The sequence below is a fragment of the Anomaloglossus baeobatrachus genome, chromosome 9 (assembly GCF_048569485.1).
Source record: "Anomaloglossus baeobatrachus isolate aAnoBae1 chromosome 9, aAnoBae1.hap1, whole genome shotgun sequence".
In the NCBI taxonomy this organism is placed as follows: Eukaryota; Metazoa; Chordata; class Amphibia; order Anura; family Aromobatidae; genus Anomaloglossus; species Anomaloglossus baeobatrachus.
In genome coordinates, this window is record NC_134361.1 from 221,241,684 (window position 1) to 221,265,069 (window position 23,386).

A 23,386-nucleotide genomic window follows, 5' to 3' on the forward strand; every position below is an offset into this window, starting at 1 on the left:
TTTGTAGAGGAGGACACATGCTACACTAATACCCTAGTCGGACACCATTTTGTAGAGGAGGACACATGCTATACTAATACCCTAGTCGGACACCATTTTGTAGAGGTGGACACATGCTACACTAATTCCCTAGTCGGACACCATTTTGTAGAGGAGGACACATGCTACACTAATACCCTAGTCGGACACCATTTTGTAGAGGTGGACACATGCTATACTAATACCCTAGTCGGACACCATTTTGTAGAGGTGGACACATGCTACACTAATACCCTAGTCGGACACCATTTTGTAGAGGTGGACACATGCTATACTAATACCCTAGTCGGACACCATTTTGTAGAGGTGGACACATGCTATACTAATACCCTAGTCGGACACCATTTTGTAGAGGTGGACACATGCTACACTAATACCCTAGTCGGACACCATTTTGTAGAGGTGGACACATGCTATACTAATACCCTAGTCGGACACCATTTTGTAGAGGTGGACACATGCTACACTAATACCCTAGTCGGACACCATTTTGTAGAGGTGGACACATGCTATACTAATACCCTAGTCGGACACCATTTTGTAGAGGTGGACACATGCTACACTAATTCCCTAGTCGGACACCATTTTGTAGAGGAGGACACATGCTACACTAATACCCTAGTCGGACACCATTTTGTAGAGGTGGACACATGCTATACTAATACCCTAGTCGGACACCATTTTGTAGAGGTGGATACATGCTACACTAATACCCTAGTTGGACACCATTTTGTAGAGGTGGACACATGCTATACTAATACCCTAGTCGGACACCATTTTGTAGAGGTGGACACATGCTACACTAATACCCTAGTCGGACACCATTTTGTAGAGGTGGACACATGCTATACTAATACCCTAGTCGGACACCATTTTGTAGAGGTGGACACATGCTACACTAATACCCTAGTCGGACACCATTTTGTAGAGGTGGACACATGCTACACTAATACCCTAGTCGGACACCATTTTGTAGAGGTGGACGCATGCTACACTAATACCCTAGTCGGACACCATTTTGTAGAGGTGGACACATGCTACACTAATACCCTAGTCGGACACCATTTTGTAGAGGTGGACACATGCTACACTAATACCCTAGTCGGACACCATTTTGTAGAGGTGGACGCATGCTACACTAATACCCTAGTCGGACACCATTTTGTAGAGGTGGACACATGCTACACTAATTCCCTAGTCGGACACCATTTTGTAGAGGAGGACACATGCTACACTAATACCCTAGTCGGACACCATTTTGTAGAGGTGGACACATGCTATACTAATACCCTAGTCGGACACCATTTTGTAGAGGTGGACACATGCTATACTAATACCCTAGTCGGACACCATTTTGTAGAGGAGGACACATGCTACACTAATACCCTAGTCGGACACCATTTTGTAGAGGTGGACGCATGCTACACTAATACCCTAGTCGGACACCATTTTGTAGAGGTGGACACATGCTACACTAATACCCTAGTCGGACACCATTTTGTAGAGGTGGACGCATGCTACACTAATACCCTAGTCGGACACCATTTTGTAGAGGTGGACACATGCTATACTAATACCCTAATCGGACACCATTTTGTAGAGGTGGACACATGCTATACTAATACCCTAGTCGGACACCATTTTGTAGAGGTGGACACATGCTACACTAATACCCTAGTCGGACACCATTTTGTAGAGGAGGACACATGCTACACTAATACCCTAGTCGGACACCATTTTGTAGAGGAGGACACATGCTATACTAATACCCTAGTCGGACACCATTTTGTAGAGGTGGACACATGCTACACTAATTCCCTAGTCGGACACCATTTTGTAGAGGAGGACACATGCTACACTAATACCCTAGTCGGACACCATTTTGTAGAGGTGGACACATGCTACACTAATACCCTAGTCGGACACCATTTTGTAGAGGTGGACACATGCTACACTAATACCCTAGTCGGACACCATTTTGTAGAGGTGGACACATGCTATACTAATACCCTAGTCGGACACCATTTTGTAGAGGTGGACACATGCTATACTAATACCCTAGTCGGACACCATTTTGTAGAGGTGGACACATGCTATACTAATACCCTAGTCGGACACCATTTTGTAGAGGTGGACACATGCTACACTAATACCCTAGTCGGACACCATTTTGTAGAGGTGGACACATGCTATACTAATACCCTAGTCGGACACCATTTTGTAGAGGTGGACACATGCTATACTAATACCCTAATCGGACACCATTTTGTAGAGGTGGACACATGCTATACTAATACCCTAGTCGGACACCATTTTGTAGAGGTGGACACATGCTACACTAATACCCTAGTCGGACACCATTTTGTAGAGGAGGACACATGCTACACTAATACCCTAGTCGGACACCATTTTGTAGAGGAGGACACATGCTATACTAATACCCTAGTCGGACACCATTTTGTAGAGGTGGACACATGCTACACTAATTCCCTAGTCGGACACCATTTTGTAGAGGAGGACACATGCTACACTAATACCCTAGTCGGACACCATTTTGTAGAGGTGGACACATGCTATACTAATACCCTAGTCGGACACCATTTTGTAGAGGTGGACACATGCTACACTAATACCCTAGTCGGACACCATTTTGTAGAGGTGGACACATGCTATACTAATACCCTAGTCGGACACCATTTTGTAGAGGTGGACACATGCTATACTAATACCCTAGTCGGACACCATTTTGTAGAGGTGGACACATGCTACACTAATACCCTAGTCGGACACCATTTTGTAGAGGTGGACACATGCTATACTAATACCCTAGTCGGACACCATTTTGTAGAGGTGGACACATGCTACACTAATACCCTAGTCGGACACCATTTTGTAGAGGTGGACACATGCTATACTAATACCCTAGTCGGACACCATTTTGTAGAGGTGGACACATGCTACACTAATTCCCTAGTCGGACACCATTTTGTAGAGGAGGACACATGCTACACTAATACCCTAGTCGGACACCATTTTGTAGAGGTGGACACATGCTATACTAATACCCTAGTCGGACACCATTTTGTAGAGGTGGATACATGCTACACTAATACCCTAGTTGGACACCATTTTGTAGAGGTGGACACATGCTATACTAATACCCTAGTCGGACACCATTTTGTAGAGGTGGACACATGCTACACTAATACCCTAGTCGGACACCATTTTGTAGAGGTGGACACATGCTATACTAATACCCTAGTCGGACACCATTTTGTAGAGGTGGACACATGCTATACTAATACCCTAGTCGGACACCATTTTGTAGAGGTGGACACATGCTACACTAATACCCTAGTCGGACACCATTTTGTAGAGGTGGACACATGCTATACTAATACCCTAGTCGGACACCATTTTGTAGAGGTGGACACATGCTACACTAATACCCTAGTCGGACACCATTTTGTAGAGGTGGACACATGCTATACTAATACCCTAGTCGGACACCATTTTGTAGAGGTGGACACATGCTACACTAATACCCTAGTCGGACACCATTTTGTAGAGGTGGACGCATGCTACACTAATACCCTAGTCGGACACCATTTTGTAGAGGTGGACACATGCTACACTAATTCCCTAGTCGGACACCATTTTGTAGAGGAGGACACATGCTACACTAATACCCTAGTCGGACACCATTTTGTAGAGGTGGACACATGCTATACTAATACCCTAGTCGGACACCATTTTGTAGAGGTGGACACATGCTATACTAATACCCTAGTCGGACACCATTTTGTAGAGGAGGACACATGCTACACTAATACCCTAGTCGGACACCATTTTGTAGAGGTGGACGCATGCTACACTAATACCCTAGTCGGACACCATTTTGTAGAGGTGGACACATGCTACACTAATACCCTAGTCGGACACCATTTTGTAGAGGTGGACGCATGCTACACTAATACCCTAGTCGGACACCATTTTGTAGAGGTGGACACATGCTATACTAATACCCTAATCGGACACCATTTTGTAGAGGTGGACACATGCTATACTAATACCCTAGTCGGACACCATTTTGTAGAGGTGGACACATGCTACACTAATACCCTAGTCGGACACCATTTTGTAGAGGAGGACACATGCTACACTAATACCCTAGTCGGACACCATTTTGTAGAGGAGGACACATGCTATACTAATACCCTAGTCGGACACCATTTTGTAGAGGTGGACACATGCTACACTAATTCCCTAGTCGGACACCATTTTGTAGAGGAGGACACATGCTACACTAATACCCTAGTCGGACACCATTTTGTAGAGGTGGACACATGCTATACTAATACCCTAGTCGGACACCATTTTGTAGAGGTGGACACATGCTACACTAATACCCTAGTCGGACACCATTTTGTAGAGGTGGACACATGCTATACTAATACCCTAGTCGGACACCATTTTGTAGAGGTGGACACATGCTATACTAATACCCTAGTCGGACACCATTTTGTAGAGGTGGACACATGCTATACTAATACCCTAGTCGGACACCATTTTGTAGAGGTGGACACATGCTACACTAATACCCTAGTCGGACACCATTTTGTAGAGGTGGACACATGCTACACTAATGCCCTAGTCGGACACCATTTTGTAGAGGTGGACACATGCTATACTAATACCCTAGTCGGACACCATTTTGTAGAGGTGGACACATGCTACACTAATTCCCTAGTCGGACACCATTTTGTAGAGGAGGACACATGCTACACTAATACCCTAGTCGGACACCATTTTGTAGAGGTGGACACATGCTATACTAATACCCTAGTCGGACACCATTTTGTAGAGGTGGACACATGCTACACTAATACCCTAGTCGGACACCATTTTGTAGAGGTGGACACATGCTATACTAATACCCTAGTCGGACACCATTTTGTAGAGGTGGACACATGCTATACTAATACCCTAGTCGGACACCATTTTGTAGAGGTGGACACATGCTACACTAATACCCTAGTCGGACACCATTTTGTAGAGGTGGACACATGCTATACTAATACCCTAGTCGGACACCATTTTGTAGAGGTGGACACATGCTACACTAATACCCTAGTCGGACACCATTTTGTAGAGGTGGACACATGCTATACTAATACCCTAGTCGGACACCATTTTGTAGAGGTGGACACATGCTACACTAATACCCTAGTCGGACACCATTTTGTAGAGGTGGACGCATGCTACACTAATACCCTAGTCGGACACCATTTTGTAGAGGTGGACACATGCTACACTAATTCCCTAGTCGGACACCATTTTGTAGAGGAGGACACATGCTACACTAATACCCTAGTCGGACACCATTTTGTAGAGGTGGACACATGCTATACTAATACCCTAGTCGGACACCATTTTGTAGAGGAGGACACATGCTACACTAATACCCTAGTCGGACACCATTTTGTAGAGGTGGACACATGCTACACTAATTCCCTAGTCGGACACCATTTTGTAGAGGAGGACACATGCTACACTAATACCCTAGTCGGACACCATTTTGTAGAGGTGGACACATGCTATACTAATACCCTAGTCGGACACCATTTTGTAGAGGTGGACACATGCTACACTAATACCCTAGTCGGACACCATTTTGTAGAGGTGGACGCATGCTACACTAATACCCTAGTCGGACACCATTTTGTAGAGGAGGACACATGCTATACTAATACCCTAGTCGGACACCATTTTGTAGAGGAGGACACATGCTATACTAATACCCTAGTCGGACACCATTTTGTAGAGGAGGACACATGCTACACTAATACCCTAGTCGGACACCATTTTGTAGAGGAGGACACATGCTATACTAATACCCTAGTCGGACACCATTTTGTAGAGGAGGACACATGCTATACTAATACCCTAGTCGGACACCATTTTGTAGAGGTGGAGACATGCTACACGAATACCCTAGTCGGACACCATTTTGTAGAGGAGGACACATGCTACACTAATACCCTAATCGGACACCATTTTGTAGAGGAGGACACATGCTACACTAATACCCTAGTCGGACACCATTTTGTAGAGGTGGACACATGCTATACTAATACCCTAGTCGGACACCATTTTGTAGAGGTGGACACATGCTATACTAATACCCTAGTCGGACACCATTTTGTAGAGGTGGACACATGCTATACTAATACCCTAGTCGGACACCATTTTGTAGAGGTGGACACATGCTACACTAATACCCTAGTCGGACACCATTTTGTAGAGGTGGACACATGCTACACTAATACCCTAGTCGGACACCATTTTGTAGAGGTGGACGCATGCTACACTAATACCCTAGTCGGACACCATTTTGTAGAGGTGGAGACATGCTATACTAATATCCTAGTCGGACACCATTTTGTAGAGGTGGACGCATGTTATACTAATACCCTAGTCGGACACCATTTTGTAGAGGTGGACGCATGCTACACTAATACCCTAGTCGGACACCATTTTGTAGAGGAGGACACATGCTACACTAATACCCTAGTCGGACACCATTTTGTAGAGGTGGACACATGCTATACTAATACCCTAGTCGGACACCATTTTGTAGAGGTGGAGACATGCTACACTAATACCCTAGTCGGACGCCATTTTGTAGAGGTGGACACATGCTACACTAATGCCCTAGTCGGACACCTTTTTGTAGAGGTGGACACATGCTATACTAATACCCTAGTCGGACACCATTTTGTAGAGGTGGAGACATGCTACACTAATACCCTAGTCGGACGCCATTTTGTAGAGGTGGACACATGCTACACTAATGCCCTAGTCGGACACCTTTTTGTAGAGGTGGACACATGCTACACTAATACCCTAGTCGGACGCCATTTTGTAGAGGTGGACACATGCTACACTAATGCCCTAGTCGGACACCTTTTTGTAGAGGTGGACACATGCTATACTAATACCCTAGTCGGACACTATTTTGTAGAGGTGGACACATGCTATACTAATATCCTAGTCGGACACTATTTTGTAGAGGTGGAGACATGCTACACTAATACCCTAGTCGGACACCATTTTGTAGAGGTGGAGACATGCTATACTAATATCCTAGTCGGACACCATTTTGTAGAGGTGGACACATGTTATACTAATACCCTAGTCGGACACCATTTTGTAGAGGTGGACGCATGTTATACTAATACCCTAGTCGGACACCATTTTGTAGAGGTGGACGCATGCTACACTAATACCCTAGTCGGACACCATTTTGTAGAGGTGGACACATGCTATACTAATACCCTAGTCGGACACCATTTTGTAGAGGTGGACACATGTTATACTAATACCCTAGTCGGACACCATTTTGTAGAGGTGGACACATGCTACACTAATACCCTAGTCGGACACCATTTTGTAGAGGTGGACACATGCTACACTAATACCCTAGTCGGACACCATTTTGTAGAGGTGGACACATGCTACACTAATACCCTAGTCGGACACCATTTTGTAGAGATGGACACATGCTACACTAATATCCTAGTCGGACACCATTTTGTAGAGGTGGACACATGCTACACTAATACCCTAGTCGGACACCATTTTGTAGAGGTGGACGCATGTTATACTAATACCCTAGTCGGACACCATTTTGTAGAGGTGGACGCATGCTACACTAATACCCTAGTCGGACACCATTTTGTAGAGGTGGACACATGCTATACTAATACCCTAGTCGGACACCATTTTGTAGAGGTGGACACATGCTATACTAATACCCTAGTCGGACACCATTTTGTAGAGGTGGACACATGCTACACTAATACCCTAGTCGGACACCATTTTGTAGAGGTGGACACATGCTACACTAATACCCTAGTCGGACACCATTTTGTAGAGGTGGAGACATGCTACACTAATACCCTAGTCGGACACTATTTTGTAGAGGTGGAGACATGCTACACTAATACCCTAGTCGGACACTATTTTGTAGAGGTGGACACATGCTACACTAATACCCTAGTCGGACACTATTTTGTAGAGGTGGACAAATGCTACACTAATACCCTAGTCGGACACCATTTTGTAGAGGTGGACACATGCTACATTAATACCCTAGTCGGACACCATTTTGTAGAGGTGGACACATGCTATACTAATACCCTAGTCGGACACTATTTTGTAGAGGTGGACACATGCTACACTAATACCCTAGTCGGACACCATTTTGTAGAGGTGGACACATGCTATACTAATATCCTAGTCGGACACCATTTTGTAGAGGTGGACACATGTTATACTAATACCCTAGTCGGACACTATTTTGTAGAGGTGGAGACATGCTACACTAATACCCTAGTCGGACACCATTTTGTAGAGGTGGACACATGCTATACTAATACCCTAGTCGGACACCATTTTGTAGAGGTGGACACATGTTATACTAATACCCTAGTCGGACACTATTTTGTAGAGGTGGAGACATGCTACACTAATACCCTAGTCGGACACTATTTTGTAGAGGTGGACACATGCTATACTAATACCCTAGTCGGACACCATTTTGTAGAGGTGGACACATGCTACACTAATACCCTAGTCGGACACCATTTTGTAGAGGTGGACACATGCTATACTAATATCCTAGTCGGACACCATTTTGTAGAGGTGGACACATGTTATACTAATACCCTAGTCGGACACCATTTTGTAGAGGTGGACGCATGCTACACTAATACCCTAGTCGGACACCATTTTGTAGAGGTGGAGACATGCTATACTAATACCCTAGTCGGACACCATTTTGTAGAGGTGGACACATGTTATACTAATACCCTAGTCGGACACCATTTTGTAGAGGTGGACGCATGCTACACTAATACCCTAGTCGGACACCATTTTGTAGAGGTGGACACATGCTATACTAATACCCTAGTCGGACACCATTTTGTAGAGGTGGACACATGTTATACTAATACCCTAGTCGGACACCATTTTGTAGAGGTGGACGCATGCTGCACTAATACCCTAGTCGGACACCATTTTGTAGAGGTGGACGCATGCTACACTAATACCCTAGTCGGACACCATTTTGTAGAGGTGGACACATGCTACACTAATACCCTAGTCGGACACCATTTTGTAGAGGTGGACACATGCTACACTAATACCCTAGTCGGACACCATTTTGTAGAGGTGGACACATGTTATACTAATACCCTAGTCGGACACCATTTTGTAGAGGTGGACGCATGCTACACTAATACCCTAGTCGGACACCATTTTGTAGAGGTGGACGCATGCTACACTAATACCCTAGTCGGACACCATTTTGTAGAGGTGGACGCATGCTACACTAATACCCTAGTCGGACACCATTTTGTAGAGGTGGACGCATGCTACACTAATACCCTAGTCGGACACCATTTTGTAGAGGTGGACGCATGCTACACTAATACCCTAGTCGGACACCATTTTGTAGAGGTGGACGCATGCTACACTAATACCTTAGTCGGACACCATTTTGTAGAGGTGGACGCATGCTACACTAATACCCTAGTCGGACACCATTTTGTAGAGGTGGACACATGCTACACTAATACCCTAGTCGGACACCATTTTGTAGAGATGGACACATGCTACACTAATATCCTAGTCGGACACCATTTTGTAGAGGTGGACACATGCTACACTAATATCCTAGTCGGACACCATTTTGTAGAGGTGGACACATGCTACACTAATACCCTAGTCGGACACCATTTTGTAGAGGTGGACACATGCTACACTAATACCCTATTCGGACACCATTTTGTAGAGGTGGAGACATGCTATACTAATACCCTAGTCGGACACCATTTTGTAGAGGTGGACACATGCTACACTAATACCCTAGTCGGACTCCATTTTGCATACCTCCCAACCGTCCCGGATTCTGCGGGATTTGCACGATTTATCAGGGCTGTCCCGCACTCCCGCGGCTCACAGCTGATGTCCCGGCTCCTCCCCTCAGTGGAGTGAATAAATTAAATTATCATCGGCTCTGGATTTTCGGGGTGGCCGGGACTCGAACTCGTGGAACTGTGAGTTCATTGTTTCAAAGGCAGCAGCTTTACCACTGACCTACTGCCTCTATTGAAAGCAATAGGAAGATTTTGTTATCTTGACCTCTATACTGCAGGTGAGACACCAGAAGCAGGTTATTCAGCTGCAAAGATGGATGGAGGGATGGATGAATGGAGGGATGAATGGAGGGATGAATGAATGGAGGGATGGATGGAGGGATGGATGAATGGAGGGATGGATGAATGGAGGGATGGATGAATGGAGGGATGAATGGAGGGATAGCGGGAGGGATGGATGATAGAGGGATGAATGGAGGGATAGAAGGAGGGATGAATGGAGGGATAGAGGGATGAATGGAGGGATAGAAGGAGGGATGAATGGAGGGATAGAAGGAGGGATGAATGGAGGGATAGAGGGATGAATGGAGGGATAGAGGGAGGGATGAATGGAGGGATAGAGGCAGGGATGGATGGATGATAGAGGGATGAATGGAGGGATAGAGGGAGGGATGGATGGATGAATAGAGGGAGGGATGGATGGATGAATGGAGGGATAGAGGGATGAATGGAGGGATAGAGGGAGGGATGAATGGAGGGATAGAAGGAGGGATGAATGGAGGGATAGAAGGAGGGATGAATGGAGGGATAAACGGAGGGATGAATGGAGGGATAGAGGGATGAATGGAGGGATAGAGGCAGGGATGGATGGATAATAGAGGGATGAATGGAGGGATAGAGGGAGGGATGGATGGATGAATGGAGAGATGAGTGGAGGGATAGAGGGAGGGATGAATGGAGGGATAGAGGGAGGGATCAATGGAGGGATAGAGGGATGAATGGATGGATAGAGGCAGGGATGGATGGATGATAGAGGGATGAATGGAGGGATAGAAGGAGGGATGAATGGAGGGATAGAGGGAGGGATGAATGGAGGAATAGAGGCAGGGATGGATAGATGATAGAGGGATGAATGGAAGGATAGAGGGAGGGATGAATGGAGGAATAGAGGCAGGGATGGATGGATGATAGAGGGATGAATGGAGGGATGAATGGAGGGATAGAGAGAGGGATGGATGGATGATAGAGGGATGAATGGAGGGATAGAAGGAGGGATGAATGGAGGGATGAATGGAGGGATAGAGGGAGGGATGGATGATAGAGGGATGAATGGAGGGATGAATGGAGGGATAGAGGGATGAATGGAGGGATGAATGGAGAGATAGAGGGAGGGATGGATGATAGAGGGATGAATGGAGGGATAGAGGGATGGATGGATGATAGAGGGATGAATGGAGGGATAGAGGGAGGGATGAATGGAGGGATAGAGGGATGAATGGAGGGATAGAGGCAGGGATGGATGGATGATAGAGGGATGAATTGAGGGAGGGATAGAGGGAGGGATGGATGGATGATAGAGGGATGAATGGAGGGATGAATGGAGGGATAGAAGGAGGGATGAATGGAGGGATAGAGGGATGAAAGGAGGGATAGAGGGAGGGATGGATGGATGATAGAGGGATGGATGATAGAGGGATATATAGATACACGACAGATAATAGATAGAGATAGAATCATAGATAGATAGAGGGATAGAATCATAGATAGATAGAATCATTGATAGATAGATAGATAGATAGAGAGATAGAATCATAGATAGATAGATAGATAGATAGAGGGATAGAGATAGATAAATACTGTATCTCAATGTTGGTGAAAGAGTCAGATTCGTTTGTTCCCATAAAACTACTATAAAGAAATGAGGAAAAAAATACAAATACAATTTATTTATTTTTTTTTATCTTCACCACCTTGGATTCAAACCAGCAACGTTCAAAACTTGTGTCCAGCAGCCTCCTGGCTTTCCTAGCTGCTCTAGCTGTTGAGCCACTAGGATTGATGATGTCAGAGGGAGGATTTCACATAAATGAACCTACAATGCAGCCTCTTACACAGCAGATTACACAGGACACAGCTACATTGTACAGAGCAGCATCTCTATGTCCTGTATTCTAGAGGGAGAGGAAAAGAGGATTTTTTTTCTTCTAATAAAGTTACTAAAAATAATAAAAAAAAATAGAATAATGTAATTTTATTGTACTTTTTTTTATAAAATAATAAACATCACAAATCAGCAAATAACATGGACATATTTGGTGTCCCTGTAATCGTAATGACCTGAACAACACAGCGATCAGATTATTTATGGGGATCGGTAAATGGCGGGAAAAAAAAGGCGCAATTTATTATTTTTCTTTATTAAAACCCATAAAAAATGTAATAAAAATGGATCACTGAGGCCGTGTTCACACATAGCGTAAATGCTGCATTTTTTCTGCAGGTGTCCGCGCCAAGAGTGCAATAACAATGTTCTCTGATTATTGCGTGTTTGCGGTATTTTTTATACATTGTCCCCCTTATTTGATACATGTTTGTTGCTGATGTGAATCCTGAAGCTTATAAAGAAAGAAACACCAAATGCGCACAGTTCAGCGGCGTCTTTCCACGCACCAGGGGCGGAGATTTCAGGACGTCTCATCCACTTTGCTTGGACAATTAGTCCATATTCACATGTAGTGTAAATGCTGCATTTTTTCCTGCTGTTTCTTTGCACATTTATTCTGCTGTGTTTAATTGTCCAAGGAAAGTGGATGTGATTCCATGAAAAGACGCCGCTGAATTCTGCGGTTTTCGGGGGGGGGGGGGGGGGGGTTCTCTGGAGGTTTCTATGTGGAGCTTAAAAAAATGCAGGAAAAAGCTTCTCTGAACATAAAAACAGTTAAAAACGCAGATTCACATCTGAACCAAAAACGCATTAAATAATGGAGAAAAGGCAGAAAAAATGCAGCAAAAATGGAAAAAACAGAGAAGATTGTTATTGTGTAGTTTGGTGCAGACAGAAACAAAAAGAAACAGAATTTATGCAACGTGTGAACACGGATTGATAGGCACAAATAAGCAACATGTCATATAGTGACACAGAAATATAAAAAAATTCTGACTGCTATGAATATGAATGAACAGTCCGGGGCATCTGCTGAATGACCCTTACTGCCAAATGGGTGTGGCTGGGGGTGTGGCTAGGGGCGTGGTCAAAATTTTGTTCACACATTCAGTATTTGGGCAGTTTTTTACTTCAGTATTTGTAGCCAAAACCAGGGAGTGGGACAGTAGTAGAAACTGGTCACCATTTCTATGTTTTTCACCCTCTCCTGGTTTTGGCTACAAATACTGAGGTAAAAATCTCACCAAATACAGAACGTGTGAACATGGCCTAATAAATCAGGGCGTCATCCACATTTATTCTGCAGCCAGACAGCGGACCCCAAACATCCAGCCAATGTCTTGTCCGGTCTTGTGGTGAAATGGGTGTCATGTCGGGATGTGACCGCATGTATGCACATCACATACTCGCAGTCATGCTCTTGTACCGCCCCCGTGTAAGCAGCAGAGCTGCTCGGATCCGCGGTGGCTCGAGGGACGTCTGGACCCAGGGGTCTCGCGGCCACTCGAATGAAGGGGGGGATTTACAGGGGGTATGGTATATTGAGAGTTCGTGACGCCACCCGTGGTGTGTGGTAAGATGGAGTACCACCGTTTCGGCTGGGAGTACCCGGTGGTGATGGAGTGGGCAGCCAGGTGTTTAACCCCTCCACAGGTAGGGGGGTTCCCGGGACTCGGTGGTGATGACAGGGAGGTGCCGTTGGGGAGGTAAGGGTCACTTGCGTACTCACTCAGTCCAATAACGCTGACACCGACAACTGTAGTAAACCAAAGTTCTGGACACCGCTGCCGCTGAGGGGGAGCATGCCTGGGTCCCATTTCTGTTGGTGTTGTCTGTTGATCTGTGACCTTTTCCCGTAGCATCTTGTTTCTTTCTGGTTGGTCCCCGTAGCCTAAAACTAGTCGGGTCCCGCTCCCCAGTGTGGCTAACTGAGGGAGCTTGCTGTCAGGGTTCACGCTTGGGATTTCTTGGGCCGTATTTGTGGAAAGTCCTATCCCCCTCGTTGCTCTAGTACCCTGATTTTGGAGCGGGTGGAGAACGGATCTTGAAGGCTCCGTTCTCGTCGGGCGAATTGTAAGGTTGCCTGAAGCTACTCCCTGACCTAGGGTCCACGTACCCCGTCGTGCCCTGGTCCCAGCCAGGTGATGGTACAAAGCCGCCGGCTGTCCACCACGACAATGCCGTGCCCGTTGTCACGATCCCCTGCGACCGGGGGTCCAGCTCCTACCAGGCCCAGACCAACGTCTGCCACCTAGGCATAACAAGGAGCCCAGCTCCTGACCTCCTCTCACTTTCACCTCCAACACTACACTCTCCCTTCCTCTGACTGTCTCCTGACCTCCCCTTAACCAACCCCCCAAGTGGGCGACCCTATTCCACTCAGGCCGTCCACTGGTGTGTCTGGTGGGTGTGGTGCAGAGTGTTCCTAAGATTTTGATTAGCTGGTTTTGGCAACACCATTTGTTAGGGACCCGTAACGAAGGAGGAGGTGGATATTGCACAGAAGGGCAGATTGCACAATACCCTGTGACCACCTGATAGGCCAGGGCGTCACACTCTCGCCAGTAGAGAATCCCTGACAGTGTGCGGTGTGCACACTGTCAAGATCCAGAAGTCTGCAGTCACCTAGAGCAACTCGCTTTTACCACAAGACTAGACAACCCCTTTAAGAAATATCTTCAGTGTAATGAAGCCTGAGGAGTCCTGGAGGTGATGATACGACCACCACAAAGCGCTGATCTCACATCATCACATCTGTCTGACAGAAGGATCCACACAAGACTCGTACACAGAAGATCAGGGGTCAGGCCTCCAAGATGTTTGGGGAAACCTCCTGCCAAATGGAAAAAGTGTGCGCATGACTCAGAAGAAAGTGATGAAGAAAATGGCGGCTCTGAATATATGTATATGGGATTTACAGTTCTCTTTAGTTCATTCATTTTACATATTGTTAATTGCTAAAAATAAACAATTCTTATAACTTCTGCAGGATTTCTTCCATATCTGCCTAAACCTTTAGCACTGCCCTGGAGGAGGAGGAGAGAGGAAGAAAAGAGGAGGAGGAGAGAGGAAGAAAAGAGGAGGAGGAGGAGGAGGAGAGAGGAAGAAAAGAGGAGGAGGAGAGAGGAAGAAAAGAGGAGGAGGAGGAGGAGGAGAGAGGAAGAAAAGAGGAGGAGGAGGAGGACCGAGGAAGAAAAGAGGAGGAGGAGGAGAGAGGAAGAAAAGAGGAGGAGAAGAGAGGAAGAAAAGAGGAGGAGGAGGAGGAGAGAGGAAGAAAAGAGGAGGAGGAGGAGGAGAGAGGAAGAAAAGAGGAGGAGGAGGAGGAGAGAGGGAGAAAAGAGGAGAAGGAGGAGGAGGAGAGAGGAAGAAAAGAGGAGGAGGAGCAGGAGAGAGGAAGAAAAGAGGAGGAGGAGGAGAGAGGAAGAAAAGAGGAGGAGGAGGAGGAGAGAGGAAGAAAAGAGGAGGAGGAGAAGGAGGAGAGAGGAAGAAAAGAGGAGGAGGAGAAGGAGGAGAGAGGAAGAAAAGAGGAGGAGAGAGGAAGAAAAGAGGAGGAGGAGAGAGGAAGAAAAGAGGAAGAGGAGAGAGGAAGAAAAGAGGAGGAGGAGGAAAGAGGAAAAAAAGAGGAGGAGGAGAGAGGAAGAAAAGAGGAGGAGGAAAGAGGAAGAAAAGAGGAGGAGGAGAGAGGAAGAAAAGAGGAAGAGGAGAGAGGAAGAAAAGAGGAGGAGGAGGAAAGAGGAAAAAAAGAGGAGGAGGAGAGAGGAAGAAAAGAGGAGGAGGAGGAGAGAGGAAGAAAAGAGGAGGAGGAGAGAGGAAGAAAAGAGGAGGAGGAGGAGGAGAGAGGAAGAAAAGAAGAGGAGGAGGAGGAGAGAGGAAGAAAAGAGGAGGAGGAGAAAGGAAGAAAAGAGGAGGAGGAGGAGGAGAGAGGAAGAAAAGAGGAGGAGGAGGAGAGAGGAAGAAAAGAGGAGGAGGAGGAGGAAAAGAGGAGGAGGAGGAGGAGAGAGGAAGAAAAGAGGAGGAGGAGAAGGAGGAGAGAGGAAGAAAAGAGGAGGAGGAGAAGGAGGAGAGAGGAAGAAAAGAGGAGGAGAGAGGAAGAAAAGAGGAGGAGGAGGAGGAGAGAGGAAGAAAAGAGGAGGAGGAGGAGAGAGGAAGAAAAGAGGAGGAGGAGGAGAGAGGAAGAAAAGAGGAGGAGGAGGAGGAAAGAGGAAGAAAAGAGGAGGAGGAGAGAGGAAGAAAAGAGGAAGAGGAGAGAGGAAGAAAAGAGGAGGAGGAAAGAGGAAAAAAAGAGGAGGAGGAGAGAGGAAGAAAAGAGGAGGAGGAGGAGAGAGGAAGAAAAGAGGAGGAGGAGAGAGGAAGAAAAGAGGAGGAGGAGAGAGGAAGAAAAGAAGAGGAGGAGGAGGAGAGAGGAAGAAAAGAGGAGGAGGAGAGAGGAAGAAAAGAGGAGGAGGAGGAGAGAGGAAGAAAAGAGGAGGAGGAGGAGGGAGGAAGAAAAGAGGAGGAGGAAAAGAGGAGGAGGAGGAGGAGGAGAGAGGAAGAAAAGAGGAGGAGGAGAGAGGAAGAAAAGAGGAGGAGGAGGAGGCGGAGGAGAGAGGAAGAAAAGAGGAGGAGAGAGGAAGAAAAGAGGAGGAGGAGGAGGAGAGAGGAAGAAAAGAGGAGGAGGAGGAGAGAGGAAGAAAAGAGGAGGAGGAGGAGGAAAAGAGAAGGAGGAGAGAGGAAGAAAAGAGGAGGAGGAGAGAGGAAGAAAAGAGGAGGAGGAGGAGGAGAGAGGAAGAAAAGAGGAGGAGGAGGAGGAGAGAGGAAGAAAAGAGGAGGAGGAGGAGGAGAGAGGAAGAAAAGAGGAGGAGGAGAGCGGAAGAAAAGAGGATGAGGAGGAGAGAGGAAGAAAAGAGGAGGAGGAGGAGAGAGGAAGAAAAGAAGAGGAGGAGGAGGAGGAGAGAGGAAGAAAAGAGGAGGAGGAGAGAGGAAGAAAAGAGGAGGAGAATGGAAGAAAAGAGGAGGAGGAGAGAGGAAGAAAAGAGGAGGAGAGAGGAAAAGAGGAGGAGGAGGAGAGAGGAAAAGAGGAGGAGGAAAGCAGGGAGGAGAGGGGAGCGGAGAGGAGGAGCGGAGAGGAGGAGAGGGGAGTGGAGAGAGAGAGACTGTGATCACGCCAGGCTGGTTTCCGGCCAAACAGGATCCTGTCTATCAATATAGCACCGTTCACATGCGTTTGCTGTATAGTCAGGATCCAGCGATTTTGCAGTATTTGGACGCAGCTCAAAAACACTACAAGGAGCGTTTTTGAAAAAAGTTAAAAAACTGCAAGTCGCTGGATCCTCATTATAACGCACGGAAACGCAAGTGAATGCATGTTGTCGCAAGTCCATTGCAAATGCATTGAAATGAAAACGCATTTGCACTGGATCCGTTTTTGCGTTAAAAACCGTTCAGGACGCATGTTAAAAAAACGTAGTGTGAAAGCCGCTAACAAAAACAAAGCAGACCCCAAAACTATGTATGATTAGATTGTACTCGCTGATCAGATCACAAATACAGTTTGGTACATTGCAGAGCAGGGCGGGGACCGTGCGTCTCGGGTGACTACTCTGAGGCACGTTCCCGGTGGCTTCTCTGTGCCTCTGATCCTATTGGCTGTTGGGTCGTGTGTCTGTATACGGAGAGATCAGTCAGTCGTGGACTGAGAGAAGCCGTCACGGATCAGCCCCGGTTTGGTCACAGTCTGTGGTCGGCCCTTTCACGTGAAGTCTTATAATGCTGCCAGACGCCCTGCCCAGGACCCGAGCAGCGTGAATCAGATGACGAGTTCCCTTTAAGTATCTGGATCTCTGCTGCACATGCGTGTATCGGGCGCAGTAACTCACACATCATTTCCTGTTCTTTAGACGGGCTGATCGTCTGCCATCTTCCGTTTGGGCCGACCGCATATTTCACCCTCTGTAACGTGGTAATGAGGCACGATATTCCGGACCTGGGCACGATGTCGGAGGCGTACCCACACCTCGTCTTCCACAACTTCACCTCGCGGCTTGGACAGCGGGTGAGACCGGCTTCCTGGACCACCATATACATCAGTCGTTACTTTTCTAAACCTTTCCTTTCCTGCCTCCAGGTGTCCAATATCATGAAGTATTTATTCCCTGTGCCCAAGGATGACAGCAGGCGAGTGATAACTTTTGCAAATCAAGAGGACTACATTTCCTTCCGGTACGTGCTGTGGACCAGGGCTGGGTGATCAGCACCCGCTGTGCCGGGGTCCTCCATAATAACCGCTGCTTCTTCCTGCAGGCACCACGTCTACAAGAAGACCGATCACCGCAATATTGAGTTGTCTGAGGTTGGGCCTCGGTTTGAGATGAAATGTGAGTAACAGTGAAAGATTTTTGCCAGGATCCGATTATCTCTTGTAGGATGAGCAGTGGTCTGCCATCCGCGGGTCTCAGGCTGGACAGAGTAGAGCCTGCCCGGTCCTGCGCACTATAAATGGTACAGACTGATCATTGCCATTAGTGAGGGGCTGTGATCTGGGCCCACGTCTTCAGCTTCGTAGCCTAGTTTCACACTTGCGTTGTTTTCCTTCAGTCACAATCCACCGTTTTGGAAAAGAGCGGAATCCGTTAAGTGATTCCGCTGCTTCCCATAGACTTGTATGGACGACGGATTGCGACTGATGGACCTGTGTTGCTTCCGCTGGCCGACGCTGTGTTGCTTCCGCCGGGCAAAAGGAACGCAGCATATAACGTTTATTGAGCGGCGGAATCCTTTATTTTTCACTGCACATGCTCATCTTTTTTTTTTTAATCACAGAAACTTTGTTTTGTCTCTCGATGGCCAAACGATCAGCTGATCGCCCGGCAGCCGGCTTTTGAGAGCGCTCAGCTGATCGCTCGGCAGCCGGCTTTTGAGAGCGCTCAGCTGATCGCCCAGCAGCCGGCTTTTGAGCGCTCATCTGATCGCCCGGCTTTTGAGAGCGCTCAGCTGATCGCCCGGCTTTTGAGAGCGCTCAGCTGATCGCCCGGCTTTTGAGAGCGCTCAGCTGATCGGCCGGCTTTTGAGAGCGCTCAGCTGATCGCCCGGCTTTTGAGAGCGCTCAGCTGATCGCCCGGCTTTTGAGAGCGCTCAGCTGATTGCCCGGCAGCCGGCTTTTGAGAGCGCTCAGCTGATTGCCCGGCAGCCGGCTTTTGAGAGCGCTCAGCTGATTGCCCGGCAGCCGGCTTTTGAGAGCGCTCAGCTGATTGCCCGGCAGCCGGCTTTTGAGAGCGCTCAGCTGATTGCCCGGCAGCCGGCTTTTGAGAGCGCTCAGCTGATCGCCCGGCAGCCGGCTTTTGAGAGCGCTCAGCTGATCGCTCGGCTTTTGAGAGCGCTCAGCTGATCGCCCGGCTTTTGAGAGCGCTCAGCTGATCGCCCGGCAGCCGGGTGATCAGCTGATCGTTCACAATAGTCTGCCGCCGGTTTCCCAACGTGGTTTCTGACAAATGGATGGTCCAATTCATCATTTGTGTATATTGTACGCCCCTTTTCATCTTTTTTATCTGACATTTTTGACCCAAACTACTTAAAATAGTACATGGGATTCAAGAATTTTGCACAAAGCAAAAAAACTGCACAAAGCACAAAGCAAAAAGACTTTTGGCCCAACGTGAACTGAAATGGATTACCATTTTGGACACAGTCACACCAAAGGGCCTCAATGAGGCTCTAAACTTCGCCCCGTTTCTATGAGTGGCTCTCATTATGTACTGCACCATTCTTTCTTTCTTTTTTAATTTAGAATTTTTTTAATTAATTTTTATCTATTTTCTCCTTTTGGCCCTGTTTTTAATTTTCAGTGTTCCTAATTTAATTCTTTTGCCTTCATAGGACCTTGTTTAGTTATTATCCATTGTGGTTGACATTTTGGACTTGGACCAGACATCGATTTTCTTGGAGAAATTGTTTGTATATGATTCCTTTATGATATGGACGTACTGTCATCTTAAGAAGATCCTTTCATAATAATCTCCTGCCCTCTGGTTTTATGTAATATGCTTGATGCCATTGTTATCTTATTTCCTGTGGTTTTATCTATAGGATGGCAAGGATACTTATGTATTGTTCACAATTTTCAATTCCAGCTATTAGTCTGTCCCGCCCTCTGGTTGCTGTGCGCGCTCCAATCGCGCGGTTTGTGTCCTCGCTGCCAGCCCGGCGTCCCTCATGGTGGGGGCGGATGCTGCGGACCCCTGGGCCCGGGGGTCCGCCGCGTCCCCCCTCACTGGACTGCCGGGGGCGTGGTGCGGACTCTTGCCGTGCTTTGGCGTGCGCGCCGCCATGGCAACCTGATGGCTGATTGACGGACTCTAGCTGGGAGCTGTGTCCCGCCCTCTGATTTCCGTGACCCGCGCGCGCCGCTCGCCTTCCTTGCCCGCCCCTTGGCTGTCCTCTGTGGATGGGGGTGGCTTTGGAGCACGTGTTTTTCTGCTCCGGGCTCCCTCTCCCATTGGGCGGCTGAGGGGCGTGTGATGTTGGGCGCACGGTGCGCGTGCGCGTCGGCGGGGATCCGATTGGCTGGGACGCATTTTCCAGGTCATGGGCTGCCCAATGAAGTCTAGCGACTTCCGTTATAAGGTCCTTGAACGGCAATTGCCGTACACCTTCCCTGATGAAGCCAGCAGATGTAATCCGTGCGAAACGCGCGTAGGAAGGCTCGTGGCACTGTCCTGGGACGCTCTGGTGCTTGCCCCTCTTCTTAACCATGTGTAAGTTATGGGTTCTTAGGGTCTTTTTCATGTGACTGGCTTTCTTCCGGCGATCCCTATCCGGCATAAAACGGACATATGCCGATTTGGCTACACTACTTTATGTGTCCAGCCAGGGTGAGGGCGCCATACTTGTTGGTCATTCTGTGACTTTTTGTCATGTTTAGCTTGATATTTGGCAAATCTCTGTCCTGCCTTATAGATCTATGCTGATTGGGCTACATAGAATTATGGTTATTATCAAGACAGAGACGCCATAGTCACTAGCCAGCCATCTATATTCACTTATGACCCTTTGTCCCTTCATGCTTATTTGGGGTGTTATCACCCTTGCTCTCCCATTTATGTGTGGTAATTCACCTTTTTCTCTATGTAAGCACCGTATATGTACCTTTTCTATACTGATCGTAACGATTTTAATATAATATGAATTTTGTATAATAAAAATTTGGATATTTTTGCAACAATAGCCTTGTAAGCTCCATTTTTTCTTCTTAATATTATGTGCCATATGGAGTGGCGTTGATTTTTGATGCGAGATGTGCCTTGGTTCAATGTTCTTGTGTCTCATGGTCTTTTTTGTGTTATTCACAGCACAGTCTCGGACAATGATGAACTTTAAAGCCCGCGAGGAGGCGTGGCTTAATAAAATTAACGAGGTGCTAAAAGGTGAACCCACAGGGGTTTTGGAAAGTAATGGTGCATATACTAGGGATTTGTGCAATAAGATTACAGAGCTACTTAAGAAACGGACGAGGATTTGGCTTAATTGTACCTTTTTGGAGAGATATGTGGAACTCGGTTTAATTCCGAGGGGACTACGAGTTCAAGTCTTTCCCTCGTTCCCCATCCAAAATGATGAGTTTAAAAGCAAATGGGAGACCGCTGCCTCTGACTGCTCCAAACAATTTCTTCAACTCTTAATTGGGTTGAATAAGGAGACCCTTGCTACCTTAGAAGGTGATATCAACTCCTTGCAGATCGATATAGAAAAAAACATGACAACTACAGCAATTAATAAGTTTAATGAGGGTCTTGACTTGGAAATTGAGAAACTGAGTAAAGAGGTTCAAGACACTAAGATACGGAAACTACAGAGAGATCTGGATGACAGACGTCAGAATAAGATGTATAAATGGAGGGGTAGTGATAGATTTAAACCATATCAACGCCCACGGTTTGGGGGATCAAGATCAGGTTCCATCTCCTCCTATACATCAGGCGAAGAAAGTGGTTTATCCGGCAGTACTACGACATCTGGAAGGGGCAATCAGAGCCAAATGTCTTGGGATAATAGATTACGTCAACCTAAAAAGAGGGGTGCCGGCAGACCTAAAGATATTGGTTCGGGCGAAGGCCCCCAGGTAATTAACCTGTCAAAATACACTTTGTCTACGGCTCAACTACAGGTGTTGAGCAAGGGTTTGACATTTTCCCCCACTAACACCTTTGATTTGTTTACAGCTCTGAAGGATCTTCACCTTTTCTCCCGGAAGCTGATCCTTCATAAGTTACATTCTAAATCATCGACAGGAGACACCGATCTTGCTATGGGACAGAGTGCGACACAAATTTTGGAGGATCTCTCAGAAGAACCATCATCTCAGCTGCCAGGTGAGTTTCCTACCTCCTTGAGGCCTAGATCCGTGACTTTCCCCCCCTTGTCTCTGTGCCCGGCGGTGGAGATTTTTACCCGTTTGGTTAGTGAAAATCTTCGTGACATCTCCACTCGCCGATCACGGGACAATTTAACTGCAGTCCAAAGGAGAGCCTTGAAAGAACTGGGCGATATGAAGGATGTCATATTCAAGGCCGCAGACAAGGGGGGTGATGTCGTGGTTTGGCCGGTTGATCTTTATGAAAGGGAGGCCCACAGGCAGCTGAGAGATAGAGAGACATACAGTAGATTGGATTCGTCGCCTCTGATCTCATTCTCTGCCCAATTGTACCTCATCCTCAATGATGCCTTAGATCAAGGGATCATTACCAAGGGGGTTTTTGATGGATTATTTGTAAAATATCCAAAAATTCCAACTTTTTACCTGTTACCCAAGGTCCACAAGGACCCCATCAATCCACCCGGTCGGCCCATTGTTTCAGGGATGGAGGGGTTGTGTAGTCCCATCTGTCAGTTTATTGACTATTATTTAAAACCCCTGGTGGAGACCCTTCCATCCTATGTTAGGGATACGACCGAGGTTCTTAATAGACTTGATGGGGTTCATATGGACCCAGGGACCCTCTTGGTGGTGGCTGATATAGAATCTTTATATACGTGTATCAGCCATGACGATGGCCTGAGAGCAGCTCGTTTCTTCTTGGGTATGAGTAATTGGGATGGACGGATTTGTGAGCTGGTCCTGGAACTTCTTGACTATGTACTCACCCACAACTTCTTCGTCTTTAAAGATAGATTCTATCTGCAGAGGCGGGGGACCGCTATGGGCGCGGCCTGTGCGCCTTCGTACGCAAACTTCTTTCTCGGTTTTTGGGAGAGGGGTTTGTTTGTTGAC

The 23,386-nt window shown here is 47.0% G+C and overlaps 2 protein-coding genes across 3 annotated transcripts in view; both read left to right on the forward strand.

Moving 5' to 3' along the window:
• Positions 1-23,386, forward strand: part of LOC142251619 (vacuolar ATPase assembly protein VMA22-like) — an 86,413-nt gene that overhangs the window by 2,639 nt on the left and 60,388 nt on the right. The window lies entirely within an intron of this gene.
• LOC142251621 (U3 small nucleolar ribonucleoprotein IMP4-like) lies at positions 17,999-20,297 on the forward strand. Its single transcript, XM_075324591.1, has 4 exons — positions 17,999-18,175; positions 18,248-18,342; positions 18,424-18,497; positions 19,996-20,297. Coding segments are annotated over exons 1-4 (261 nt in total). The 5' UTR covers positions 17,999-18,085; the 3' UTR covers positions 19,998-20,297.